The sequence below is a fragment of the Panicum virgatum genome, chromosome 3N, assembly GCF_016808335.1.
Source record: "Panicum virgatum strain AP13 chromosome 3N, P.virgatum_v5, whole genome shotgun sequence".
Lineage (NCBI taxonomy): Eukaryota > Viridiplantae > Streptophyta > Magnoliopsida > Poales > Poaceae > Panicum > Panicum virgatum.
Window position 1 is genome coordinate 22,580,262 of NC_053147.1, and position 12,664 is coordinate 22,592,925.

The 12,664-nt window shown below is 47.4% G+C and overlaps 1 protein-coding gene across 1 annotated transcript; it reads left to right on the forward strand.

Moving 5' to 3' along the window:
- Positions 1 to 8,492: 8,492 nt before the first annotated feature.
- LOC120667432 lies at positions 8,493 to 10,346 on the forward strand. Its single transcript, XM_039947507.1, has 2 exons — positions 8,493 to 8,985; positions 9,088 to 10,346. Exons 1-2 carry the CDS (start codon positions 8,868 to 8,870, stop codon positions 10,122 to 10,124), a joined length of 1,155 nt encoding a protein of 384 aa, XP_039803441.1. The 5' UTR covers positions 8,493 to 8,867; the 3' UTR covers positions 10,125 to 10,346.
- The last annotated feature ends 2,318 nt before the right edge of the window (positions 10,347 to 12,664 follow it).

A 12,664-nucleotide genomic window follows, 5' to 3' on the forward strand; every position in this document is an offset into this window, starting at 1 on the left:
CAAGCCGCTCTTGACCGTGAGCACGGCTAACCGGTTAGTTTTAACTCTACAGAGGTTGTACACTTTTACCATAATTCGCGTAAAAGCTCCGAAGAACTTTGAACCCAACCACGCATGTGCTAGCTAGACACAATATCACACTTCCGAGGTGTGATTGCATAGGGACGCTACGAGGCCTTTACAAAGATTCCCTAACAAATGACAATCCGCTAAGGTTTCAAGCCAAAGCAGAGCATAACCCTCCCTAATGGTCAGCTCCTTAGCAAAGGCCGCTATCCCAAGAGGACCGGGCTATACCCCATCGATGCATCCCCTCTTGCCCTTTCGGTAAGACTGTCACAAGCTAGAGTTTCTAATTAATTAGCCAAAACCAGAGCCATATAGTATTGCGGTTGTACTGTTTTTCTGGGTGGTTCTCCATGTTCCAATTAAACAAAGTATTCTTGTAAACAAGTATAGATAGAAGTATGGTTAGGGTCACTTGCCTTTCACCAACGAAAAGCTACTCTTACTGCTCTTTAGCTCTTGCTCACTTGGAATTCTTGATTCTTCAAGCTTCGAACAATGATTCTTCTACTTGAATCAATCATCGGGCAACATACAAAGCAAACGATAGGTACAACTAAGAACAATACACCAAAACAAAACATAGGCTTAAAAAGAATGCATTAAAGGATAGGGCTCGTTGCTATGGTTACGAGAACGCAAAAAATACGGAAAATGGAGCTACGGTTGAAAAAATACAACTATCTAAAGATTTTGAATTATAAAAGAAAACAAAAGAACAATAAACTTTATTTATTTTAATTAGAAACCACAAGTGAAGGACATTTAAAAGAAATATCCTTGATTATAAATAACTCACATTATATTTGCATTTATAAAATTGAAGTAAAACTTAGTCAAATTTTATTCATCGAGTTTCAATATAAATTAAACCAGTTAACTATTTAACTAGATAAATAAAAGACATACATATGAGAACATCTAAGTGTGAAATTTTGTGATCTGTGGTTTGAACTAAACAAATTATTTAAAAGACACATTTTTATTATTATTAATCAAATTAACATTAATTGTGAAAACCGGTGTACAACTCTAATTATATTTTAATTAGAAAACTAGCTAGTTTAAATAAGTATTAATGAAATTGATTCTTAATTTATTTATAAAACCCGAACTATGAAACAACTACACTACTAAGCTATAGCTCGTGCTAAAACAAAGCTAACGCAACGAGATCGAACTAAAACGGAGCTAAAACGTAGAGTCTATGAGCTAGATAAGATTAGAAGAACCTTATTGCAGAAAACTCATAGATTTCTGTTCATGGCCGTCGGAGCTCTTGTGCTTCAAATTGCTGCTGCCAATTCCTTGTACGAGGGACTCAAGTGAGTAGGGGAAAACGGATAGGGTGACGAGGGAAATCCACTTGAGGGCTTACCCACGGTGAAACATGAAGGATTGGGGTGGATTCGGGGGGAAGCTCGGCAGCGGTGGTCTGCTCTGTCCCGGCGGCAGAAGGGGCGCATGGCTGACCACGACTCCTGCTGTGTGATGGTGGCCGGTGATGGCTTGCTTCTGGGCGACGGGGAAGCAAGAGAGGCGCGCGATCTGACGGCTTCGCGAAGAGGCGGCCGGGCTGCAAGGGGTGTGCGCACGAGACAAAGGCGCGGACGCTGCCTAGGGCAACTCAGGGATAGATGCAGCAGGGCGATCTGCAGGGAGCCGGGCTTGTGACTCCCTTGCGGCGGCACAGGGGGAAAAAGGGAGGGATCGCAGGGAGGCGCAGGAAGGAGGAAGGGAGGGATCACAGGGAGGCGCAGGAGGGATCTTCTTTCTTACTTACCTATGGGTCAGAGGCTATACTACCCGCTGATATCATGTGGAGATCCCCAAGTGTAGAAGCCTATCAAGAAGGAGAAACAGATGAAGCTCGACAACTGGAGTTAGATTCAATCGAAGATGCCAGAGTCAACGCCTTAACTCAATCGGCTAGATATTTTCAAAGAGTCAGACGCTATCATGATCGCAACGTCCAGCCAAGATCCTTCAACATTGGAGATCTAGTACTTCGCCGGATTCAGAATGAGACATGACTGCACAAGTTAAATTCCAGATGGGAAGGTCCCTTCATCGTAACTAAGGTTACAAGACCAGGTTCATACAGAATCACTGATGCAGATGGCAATGAGGTACCGAATTCCTGGAACATCGAGCACCTGCGCAAGTTTTATCCTTGATCCAAGTAGTTTAGTGGTGTCAGTTGATTTCCTTAATAAAGTGAGGATCCTTATTGGCATATCAACTGCATTAAAGACAATTTGACGGCATCACCAGTTCAGGATAAGCTTACACAATTTTCCATCAGAATAACTACACAAGCCGCATTCTTTCCCTTAAAGGGCACAACCTACTTGCCTAGCCCGAGAAGGTGAATGGATACCTTTACTAGTTGTCCATCTTGGGTAACTCGACGGAGTTCATCCTAACAGGTCAACTATGAGGAACTCCAGCATTACTGTAAATGCAAAACTACTCGCTTGCTCGAGTACGTTATGGATACTACTACATTTTGTCCATCTTGGGCAATCTAACGGGGTTCGCCCTAATAGGTCAATCTTAGTGGTTACTCCAGTCTACAAGTTAGACACCTTACTCGTCTTGCTCGAGTAAGCTTTGGATATCTTTCTGGCATTTACATATTGGACAACCCGACGGGGTTCGTACCTAACAGTTTTGCCTTAAGGATTACTCCAGTCCTTGGTTAAAGGACACCTTACTCGCCTTGCTCGAGTAAGCCTTGGATATCCCTATGACATTTATGTCTTGGGCAACCTGACGGGGTTCGTACCTAACAGTTTTGTCTTACGGATTACTCCAGTCCTTGGTAAGGATACACTACTCGCTTGCTCGAGTAGTTTATGGATACCTTTACAAGTTTCTCAAATCGGGTAGTCTGACGGGACTCACCCTAAATGATTAACTTTAAGGATTCCTCCATTCAAGTATTCTACTGTATTAGTTCATATTTATCCTACGGTATCAGATCATGCTTCTGAAGACACACCAACAGTATACGAATTATGGACAACGATAAGAATCCAATGAAGATTACAAGAGTTGTTACAAGCAGTCTACTCTGCCATGTTCTTCAGAATTTCCTCCGCAATCACTTCTGATTCCTTACAATACTCTCGGAATTTCTCATCAGAGCAACTGTGAGCTATTCCTTTAGCTATCGGAGCTAAATTAAACTGAGGTAAGTATGACTTGACAACTCCTATATGGGTTAGATAATTCTTGGAAGTAGCCATCATAACATCAAAAACTTTCTGGGGAGCTTCTTCCAAACGCTCCACCAAGGACTTGCTACTTGACGACTCTTCTTCAGTATCAACCACATCCACAAGGGCTTGAGCTGCTGCTATTAGTCGAGTATGGTCTTCCGGAGAACCTAATGGGAAGATATCTCAGAAATTGATATGACAAAGCAAAATCAGGACAAAAGATCGAGTGCTTACAGGCTTGGGCAGTCTGCAATTGCTTCTGAAGCCTGCAATTTTTCCTCTTGAAGCTTTGATCTTTCTTCCTCAAGGTTCTTAATCTGGCGCTTCATGTCACAAACCTCCAGATGATCCTGCTGACTTGCTTCATAAAGTTTGTTCTGAGCAGCAAGGGTTTCATCCAGTCATTTGGCAATCATGGCCTTGTGCTCCTCTAAGATCTTCCGATTGTCTACAGTCTTATATAAAGCATGAGACTTCAAGAAAGATCGATTGGCTACATCCTGAGATATACAAGGCGAATCTGGTCAGACATCAATAACTACTTGACAAAGACAAGTAGTGGCAGAAGACTCACCTTGGTAAATTTAAAGCTCTACTGCATACAATCTGTAAGTTTCTTCATGTTGTCTAGAGACAACAGTGGATCATTAAATAGTTCCTTTCCCAACTCTTCCTGGGCTGACTGAGGCATAGACTGGAATGGTACCAGTAGAACGGAAGGACCTTTTGACCCTTCCGCTCCACTACTCCCAGATCCACCAGCTTTGGAGGCTCCTTTAGCAGCCACATGAGTATCAGATGTTTCAGGACTTGGTTCGCTTGGTTTCTCAGCTGTGTCTGTACTCGGCAAACTGGCAGCCGAGGTCTCGATCAACCCAATTACAGGAGAATCGGGGGATGATCGACTAGTTCCTTCCGAACCACTCGACACCCAGTTGCGGAAGTCTTGGACTTGATCTTTCTCATGTGCCGAAAGATGTTGGATCCTAGCCAAGCAAGATTTTGAATAAGAGAGCTAAGGCAAACGGGATACAATCAACAAAATTTTATATACTTACTAGCCGGCATCGAGACGAGGAACTTTCCTCTGCAACATTGATCCGGGAGCCACCTTCCGTTTCTTGCTGTCATCAGAATCAGCATTTACAGAAGTCGGAGGCATACAATACCAGAATTTATAATTTTTCTGCAGAAAGAAGCCAATACTTAGTCAGAAGATCAAAAATGGTTAACTACAAGTACTCAATATGGTATCCAAAGCACGTACCTAGGCATTCTCGGGAGGATTTTGTGCCGAGAAGAGTGTTGGAAGTGTCAAAGACTTGTCGAAGTTATCGAGTACTTTGCAACATCTCTTTATTACTTCAGACAGAGCCATTGGTTCTGAGGACATCCTAGTGGGATCCTGCGTACCTTCATATCTAAAGACAGGATGCTTTCGCAGCTGGAGAGGCGACTGATAAATGAGAAGACCACATAATCTCTAGTGACTCCCTTCTTCTTAACAATGGCTATTACACGAAGAATGGCTTCAACTTGCTTGCCACCAGGTCCTCTACTCGACCAACTCTCCTGGACTTGGGGGGCACCAGCAGTCTTTTCTGGAAGTGGGGATTCAAAGTTCCCAACATAGAACCAGAATTTCTTCAATTCGGCTCCTTTACCCGCCGGATCATAAGCCAAATACTCGCCTCTGTTCTTAGGGCGGAGTACCAATTCACATCCCCTGATGACGGCGGGATTGGTGGCATTAGGGATTGGAACAAGGAAGAAGAAATGTTGGAAAAGGTGGAAATGAGGGAGAATTCCAAAAAATGCCTCACAAAAATGAGTGAAAATTGAAAGATGCAAGATGGATTGGGGAGTGAGATGGTGTAATTGAATTCCCCAAAACTGAAGAAGTCTATAGAAAAATTCTGACACAGGAAGAGTGAGACCACGTTCTACAAAATTGCGAAACATAATGGTCTCAAGGGTACCTTCCATGGGGTAATTTCTCCTTCACCAGCGCACCACTGGCACCACTGGCTTACGCCCTACTCTTGGAGGAGACCCATACTCTCCAACTCCCGGACCAGTGATTCAGACACCTTGTTTTTACGCCAACCTGTGGACATATTGGCGATCGTTTCCTCTTCAATCTTGGACTTGTTCTTCTTGGGAGCCATCTCACAGTCACGAGTTTTAGCTCGGGGGCTATGAGAGGGGCTTTTGGATTTTGACTGAGAAGAGGCAAATGTGAATCTGAGTTTGACGGCGGCCAGAAGTTCAAGGGGTAAACCCCTTGGAAGCTTTCAACCGGCTTTATACGGTCTTCAGGGGCAATTTTGTGAATATTTAGGATGCCAACAGATTCTTTTCTTCTCAGGGAAGTTTTCAGTTTTTGCCACGAGTTTACATTGATTCTTAAATCTAAATGGAGGGATTTAAATTCAAGACTCGGGGGCTGCGGGATATATGTATCAGAGATTTATTTTTCAAATTTTTTGAAATATAAAGAAGAAGAAAAAGACTGAAGTGACCCTCAGTCTGATTCTACGATTCAACCTAAGGCTCGGGGGCTACTCCATATGGAGCGCGAGTAATTCGCGCACCATATATGATCAAGATTTCGGGGCTTGAGCACCTCACAGCCTCGAACCAAACGGAAGTACTTGAAGGACTACTCGACGTATCTGAAGGAAGAACCAGAAGCAACCAGAAAGATGTCCTGTCTACTTGAAGTACTCGAAGACCCAGCCAAGTAATCGACGCCTGCAGGACTCGGCTATGAAGAGCTCGTGGGCTTGTCAGACCCGGGACAACGGGACTGCTTACATACATAGAATGTTCTAGAGTAAGGGATAACTCATGGATGTACGTTACCTCTCTTGTAACTACCCGAATAGGCGTAGGACTAGCTGCATTACAAAGGAAACTACCCGATTGTGTTGTAGTAGGACTCCAACTGTACTCGGCTAGGACTTTCCATATAACCCTGTCCCCTCGGATATATAAGGGCGGACAGGGACCCCCTACAAAGACATCTACACCTAAGACAATACAGACCACCACACAGGACGTAGGGTATTACGCAACTCACGGCCCGAACCTGTCTAAATCTTTGTGTTCCTTGCACCATCGAGTTCCAGAGCCGTCGATCCTTACCTACAAACCCTACTGCTAAGGGTATCCCTGAGCAGGCTTGGTGGTAAACACCAACAGTTGAGGAAGGGAAAAAGAGGAGTGGACCAAGAGAAAGAAGAGGAAGGGCGTGCGTGGGCATCGACCGTGAGTTTGGAAACTCACGGTCGGTTGTAAAACTAACATTGGGCAACTTCACCTACTTCGCGGAGCTCGCTCCTCGTTTCAGCGTCTCGATAGAGCAAAGACCTCGCGAAGAGCCGAAGATAGAGAGGCTTTGAGTCATGGGCCGCCGCTGGGAGTTGGGCCTACATCGAGCTCGCACCGGGATGGGCTAAATTTAGCAATCAGCCTGAATGGCCCAATGCAATATCTTAGGCCTGACATAAAAGGGACTAAAATGAAGAAGAAAATCTTTGCACACCCGCACCAAATTTGTACGGCCTTTTTCGTGCTCTGATTCGTGAACCCTTCCTCTTTTTGTTATATTATTAGATTAATTGGATTCGTGCCATTACAATTTTTCAAGTTCACCGATATGCCATTACTATTCACCTATTTGGAGATATGCCATTACAATTTCTTCTTTGCTTGAGTTGTGCCATTTTGTACGTATTTGATGCTCTTGGGTCCACTAACAGATCTTCGTATTTTCGTATAATCCAAACTACCCCTGCTACACTCTTCTCTCCACTTACTGACATGTGGGCCCCACATCATCTTCTTCCTCCTTCCTTTCTTCTCCCCTTCGTCCCCTCTCTTCCTTCCTCTCTTTCTCTCTCCATGGCGTCCATCCACGACGGCATTCCCACGGTCGCCGTGTAGAAGTCGTCGTGCTAGCGCGGCCGTGGCGGCTAGGGTCTCAGGCGGATACAATGACAGCACAGGCACTGGCTCTTGGTACTGGTCCTCCCGCTCGTTGCCGAGCACGCGTTCCTCCCCCCTCTCGCCGGCGCGGGAGGTTGCCGCCAGGAGCGCGGCGAGAAGCTCGTCCCGCTCAGCGGCCTCGTGCTCGAGGCGCTTAACGCGGGCGTGCAGCGTTCGCGCCGGCCTCCGGCTCCGCGTCGGCGAGGCGTGCGCGGAGGGAGGCGGCCTCGTCCTTGGACGCAGCGGCGCGGGCTAGGAGAGGGTGGAGAGGTCGGCAATGGCGAGTGAGGAAGGGAAATTTGCTTCGCCACCGGAGAGATAGAAGAAGGGTTCTCCACCTCGTCCTCTTTCTCCTAAGAGGCGGCAGCAGCTGTGCCGGCGAGCGGGGCATGGAGGAGCGCGGCCCGCAGCGGCAGCCAGGCGGCCGAGGGGAGGGGGCGACCTGTGTGGCGGGTAGCAATCGGGTGGCCGCCGGACGCCATGAGTGGGGAGAGAGAAAGAGGAAGGAGAGAGGGGACGAAGGGGAGAAGAAAAGGAGGAAGAAGATAACATGGGGCCCATGTATCAGTAGGTGGAGAGAAGAGATGTAGCCGGGGTAGTCTGGACCATACGAAAATACGAAGATCTGTGAGTGGATCCAAGAGCATCAAATATGTACAAAATAGCACATCGCAAGCAAAGAAGGAATTGTAATGGCATACCTACAAATAGGTGAATAGTAATGACATATCGGTGAACTTGAGAAATTGTAATGGCACGAATCCAATTAACTCTATATTATTTTATATAGCCTATATGTTCTTTTTCGTACCTGGACACCTAACTATCACGTCACTTTGCTCTGATAACTTTGTTTTGTGAAAAATTTCTGCAACTTTTTTCATCAAAAATTCTAGTTTCTAAACCAGTCCAGATATCTGAAATAAGATCTCTCTTTTCTTTTCTTGCGAGGTCAAATTATACATATACTACACTTTTTTTAAAAGGCATCAAGCTGTGCTCCATTTCCAACTTCCTAATGATGGCCTCTTCTTCCCACGCCCCGTACTAGAATATTTCTTGATTTCGTCCGGATTGCTGTTTCTTTGCTGGCTCAAAAACGTGGCGACTGCTTCTACTCGTTCCTCCTCCGAGATCTTCCTTTGTCTTAAAGGTTCAGAAACTTTCTCAGAGCAAAGCAACTTCTTGCTCTAGGCAACTCGTGTCCTTGCTGCCAAGTTGACAGTTTGGTGAAAAATTTGGAGGTCTCTTGAAGGTTCTGACAGCCAGGTGCGTTTGGTTTTGTTCAGTCTTCTTCTCATCTGATTTATGGAATGGCCTTTTTCTTTTGTTTTTTTTTTCTGGGGGCGAGGATACGAATTTCGGTCGTGGCACTCCTGCAGTCTTGTTGTAGTCACAATCGTGGCGCATGGCATAATTTTGATCGATCAAGCGGCAGTTGTAGTGAATGGCTAAGAACTCTGATGAACCACCCTGCATTCTGAAAGCATCTGATGTCTGAAGCCAAGGATATGCAACCACTGCGGCCCTGCCCCTGCCCTTTCCTTGACCAAACTCTGTGCCTTTCGTAGGAAAACCAGGGCGATCATGGAGTCGGGTGAGATCAGAAAGCGGTTCGGCCGGTGCCCTTACTGCCGCGCCATGATCTACCAGGACACCGAGGCGGTCATCTACTACTGCAGCAAATGCCGCACGCCGATCAGAGGTACTGCTGCCTTGAACCTGAAATCCCAGCGCAGCACAGCATGAGGTTTTGCTCTGCTCATGCGCCTGATGCGTGTGTTTCTTTTCTGCATCTGCACGTCAGGCAAGAACCCGGAGCCGACGGGAGAAACCGACGACGCGCTGAGCAGGCTGGAGATCCTCTCGGCGGACACCGCGTCGGTGTTCTCCGACGAGCTCGACGCTTGTCGGACTCAGGCTTCGGCTCTCGACGTCCACGGCGACCAGCCTCCGTTGTTCAGCACCTCCACGTCTTGTTCCGGCTTAACCGCCGGCGATGCCCGCGTTTACTCGAACGGGCAAGACGAGCGCCGGCCGTCGTCTCGGCGGACGAGGCGCGCGGCGTGCTCTGACTCGCTTGTTCTCCGCTACGGCGTGTTCATGTCAACGCATTCGGAGACGGAGGAGGGGTTCCCTTCGCCAAGAAACGAGTGCGGACGGCAGCGCCGGAGATCTCTCGTGGGCTTGCGGGAGCTCGACGCTTCTCTGAGTTCTATCAGCTGGTCCAGACAGGTGCCGCCGTCCCGTGTCGCGCCGTCGACGCTGGCGGACCCGGCGTTCCAAAGGGACCTGCTCGACATGCTTGACAACCTCCGCGGCCTGATCGCCGCAATCGAGCCGGCGTCAATCGGCGCGAGTGCGGCGGCGGCGCGCCGCGGCGCCCGCTTCTTCCGCCGGCTGGAGTCCCATCTCGCGCGGGCGCTGCCTGCCCCGGATCACGCCCCGCGCCGGAACGCGAGTGGCAGCACCGGCTCGTCGCGGCCGTCGTCGGCATCGTCCACCTGCGGTCGCAGCGGGCGGCGGAAGCAGCACCACTGCCGCCCGGTCATGGGCGGCGCGCCGTTCCTGGTCTGCGGCAGCTGCTCCGAGCTGCTGCAGGTGCCGGCGACGACGCTGGTGTCACGGAGAAAAGTCGCCAGGCTGCGGTGCGGCGGCTGTGAGGAGGTGCTCGAGCTGACGGCACCGCACCAGGCGACTCCGACGTCGTCCGCGCGGCCAGAGTCCGACGACCCAGGGAGCTGCAACAGTAGCGTGCGCGGTGGTGGTGCGCCTCCGCTGCCGCTGCACCGCGCCTTGGGGTACAGTTCACCGAGCTCGCTTCTGCAGAGCCGGCGCTACTGAGCGATGTGCTCATGGAGTCATGTGCAGGGTTCTTCTTCCCTTTCCCAACAATTTTTGGCTGTGCTGAAAATTTCTCAACGACCCAAAATGTGCGTTCTTCTATTCGATTGTTCTCCTAACAAAAATCTCCCACAGTTTTTGCGTTCTTGATCGGAGAACTTACAAACAAGAACTAATCTCAGCGAAAAAGCAGAATAAATTGGGAACTCAGTTTACTGGATTTTTCTAAGTGGTACTGCACTATTTAACATATCTGTAGAAGCCCAATTGCCTAATATTTGGGCCTTTCGTGGAATGATAGGCCCAGTCCATCTTGTGGTTTTCAGCGTGGCCCAGGAACTACGACTGAATTTGCCCTAGCTAGCCCAGCTCTATATAAGGATCGATGTCCTCGGCTCCTCGCCTCCGCCAATCTCACCACCAGCATCTCTCCAGTCTCCACTGCCCGCCGCCAGCCGCAAGCAGGAAGGGCGAGGAGCGCTGCAGCCGCTCGGCTTGATGTTCTCCTAGATTCCTTGTCTAACGTCTTTGTTCGCCGCATCGTACCCGCTGTTCTTGACTCGTGATCCGTCTGTTCGCTGCTCTCTCAAATCGCCGCACTCTGCCTGCCTCTTCAAGCTTTTTTTTTTCTATGTGTTTTGTTTTTTCGAATTGGTTATGGATTTGGAAAGCCAGGTGTGCCGTGTGATACTTGACTGACGTTGTGATCGCACGGTGCGACGCCGCTGCTCTTTTGCTCTTTCCTACAACGAAGATAGCGCAGGATTTAATGCTGGCTGGCCGATGCTAATGGCCCTCCAGTTTGGCTTTTCTGTGACATTCTTTCCTTTTTTTTTTTTGAAAAAACAAGCTGTGAAGAAATCCTGAGCTCCCAGTCTCTTGACGAATTGTTACCAAGAAAAAATCTCTCGACGAAAGCAAGTACTGTACGAATCTACGAGCGGCTTAATTCACACGAACTACATATTAATTAAATAATTCGCTTTATTGCCAAAGTCCGGACTGAAAAATGCAAACCTCGCCACCGGAGCAGCCTTGATGGATGAGGCCCAACACTAGATCTTGCCACAGAGAAATAAGTGGGCTTTATGGGCCTAGCAAAACTAGCCCAGGTCTACTTTGCAAGTCTTCACTGGTAGAACTTATTGGGCTGCGTTTCTATGTGTCCCGTCAAAATCTGCCGTCATCAAGGCTAGTGAACTTGCGAAATGACAGCTAGTGAACTTTAAACCAACTGGTTCCTTTTTCCCCCTTTGAGGGCAAAACCAACTGGCTCTTTCATGAGCTTCGTATAGCCTAATCTCACTATTATCGACCTGCAATTAAATAATCACAACCTCTTAAATCACAGGAGGTCGCCATGAATATAAGAACTGCAAGATCTAGTGTAGGATCTGTTTTCCTAATATGTCAATTTTGCTTCTTCTTGTTTTTTTAAGGAAATAGGATGTTAATATATACCTAACCATTGTGGCTGCAGGTGACAAACACGCAAACCTGTATTATAGGCAAGCTGCTGACGCTAGCTATGCTTACGCAAGGCTCTGATGTCTCGGCTACATGGCCAACCGGTTGACTTTTCCCTTTTTTTTATATATACTGTGTTAAAATAGACCTTTTGTTTGTTTCAAAGAGATATTTTTAGCACTCAGGTGCAGCCTGATTTTACATGACAAAGCTTGTTGTGGCTATACCATCGTTCTATTTTTTTTTCCGATAAATTTGAAATATCAGAAATGTCAAGGATTTTGACCATAAAACCCCACTATAGGTTGATCCGCAAACTTTTTTCTTGTTCCATGTCTCCTGTTCCAGATCTGTTATGGCAACTTGTAACTAGGGATGGTAAAGGGCCTTGAAATTTAATTTAGATAATTGACGGATCAAGTCCTAAAAGAGCCACGCTTTTATCCTATACAGTTATAAGCTAAAAATATATAAAGGGCCATAAGCAATTACCACTACTTATAACTAGGGTGCACATGCCACAGACTTTCGTTCTCTGCAATCATGCCTCATATTTTTTAGTGGAAAAAAAACAAGCTTACGTCACGTGTTAAATTCAGCGGATTGGCTAGGGAAACCATAGAGAATTAGAGATTCCTTCAAATAATAATGATAGGGACAGTATTATAGCTTTCCCTTCTCCAGCTCTCACGCGGCAGGTCAGTTGACATCGATGAGACCAAATGCATGTATCCACTGTCCACACCAGCCAGGGTTCACAGCTGCAAGCTGGACTGCACGTGTAGCATTCCAACTCTACGCAGGGCTGAATTTCCAAGTCTGCAATCAGAAGGGAAAGACGCTCACTTTTAGGTCTTTGGATCAGGTTAGATTTGAGTCACCAACTCACCATCAGCTAACCACTCTTTTGTTTGGTCCATCAGGGGAGAGCTGACCCCCTTGCAAGTGGCAATTTTGTGGGGGGTCATTCTGATTTCTGACCCACACTCTCAGTTAATTAAAACAACGCCCGCGTGCATGCTCCACGACGCTGCTTCCCCCCTTCGTAAGCTGAAACAGTGCAGACACACCTA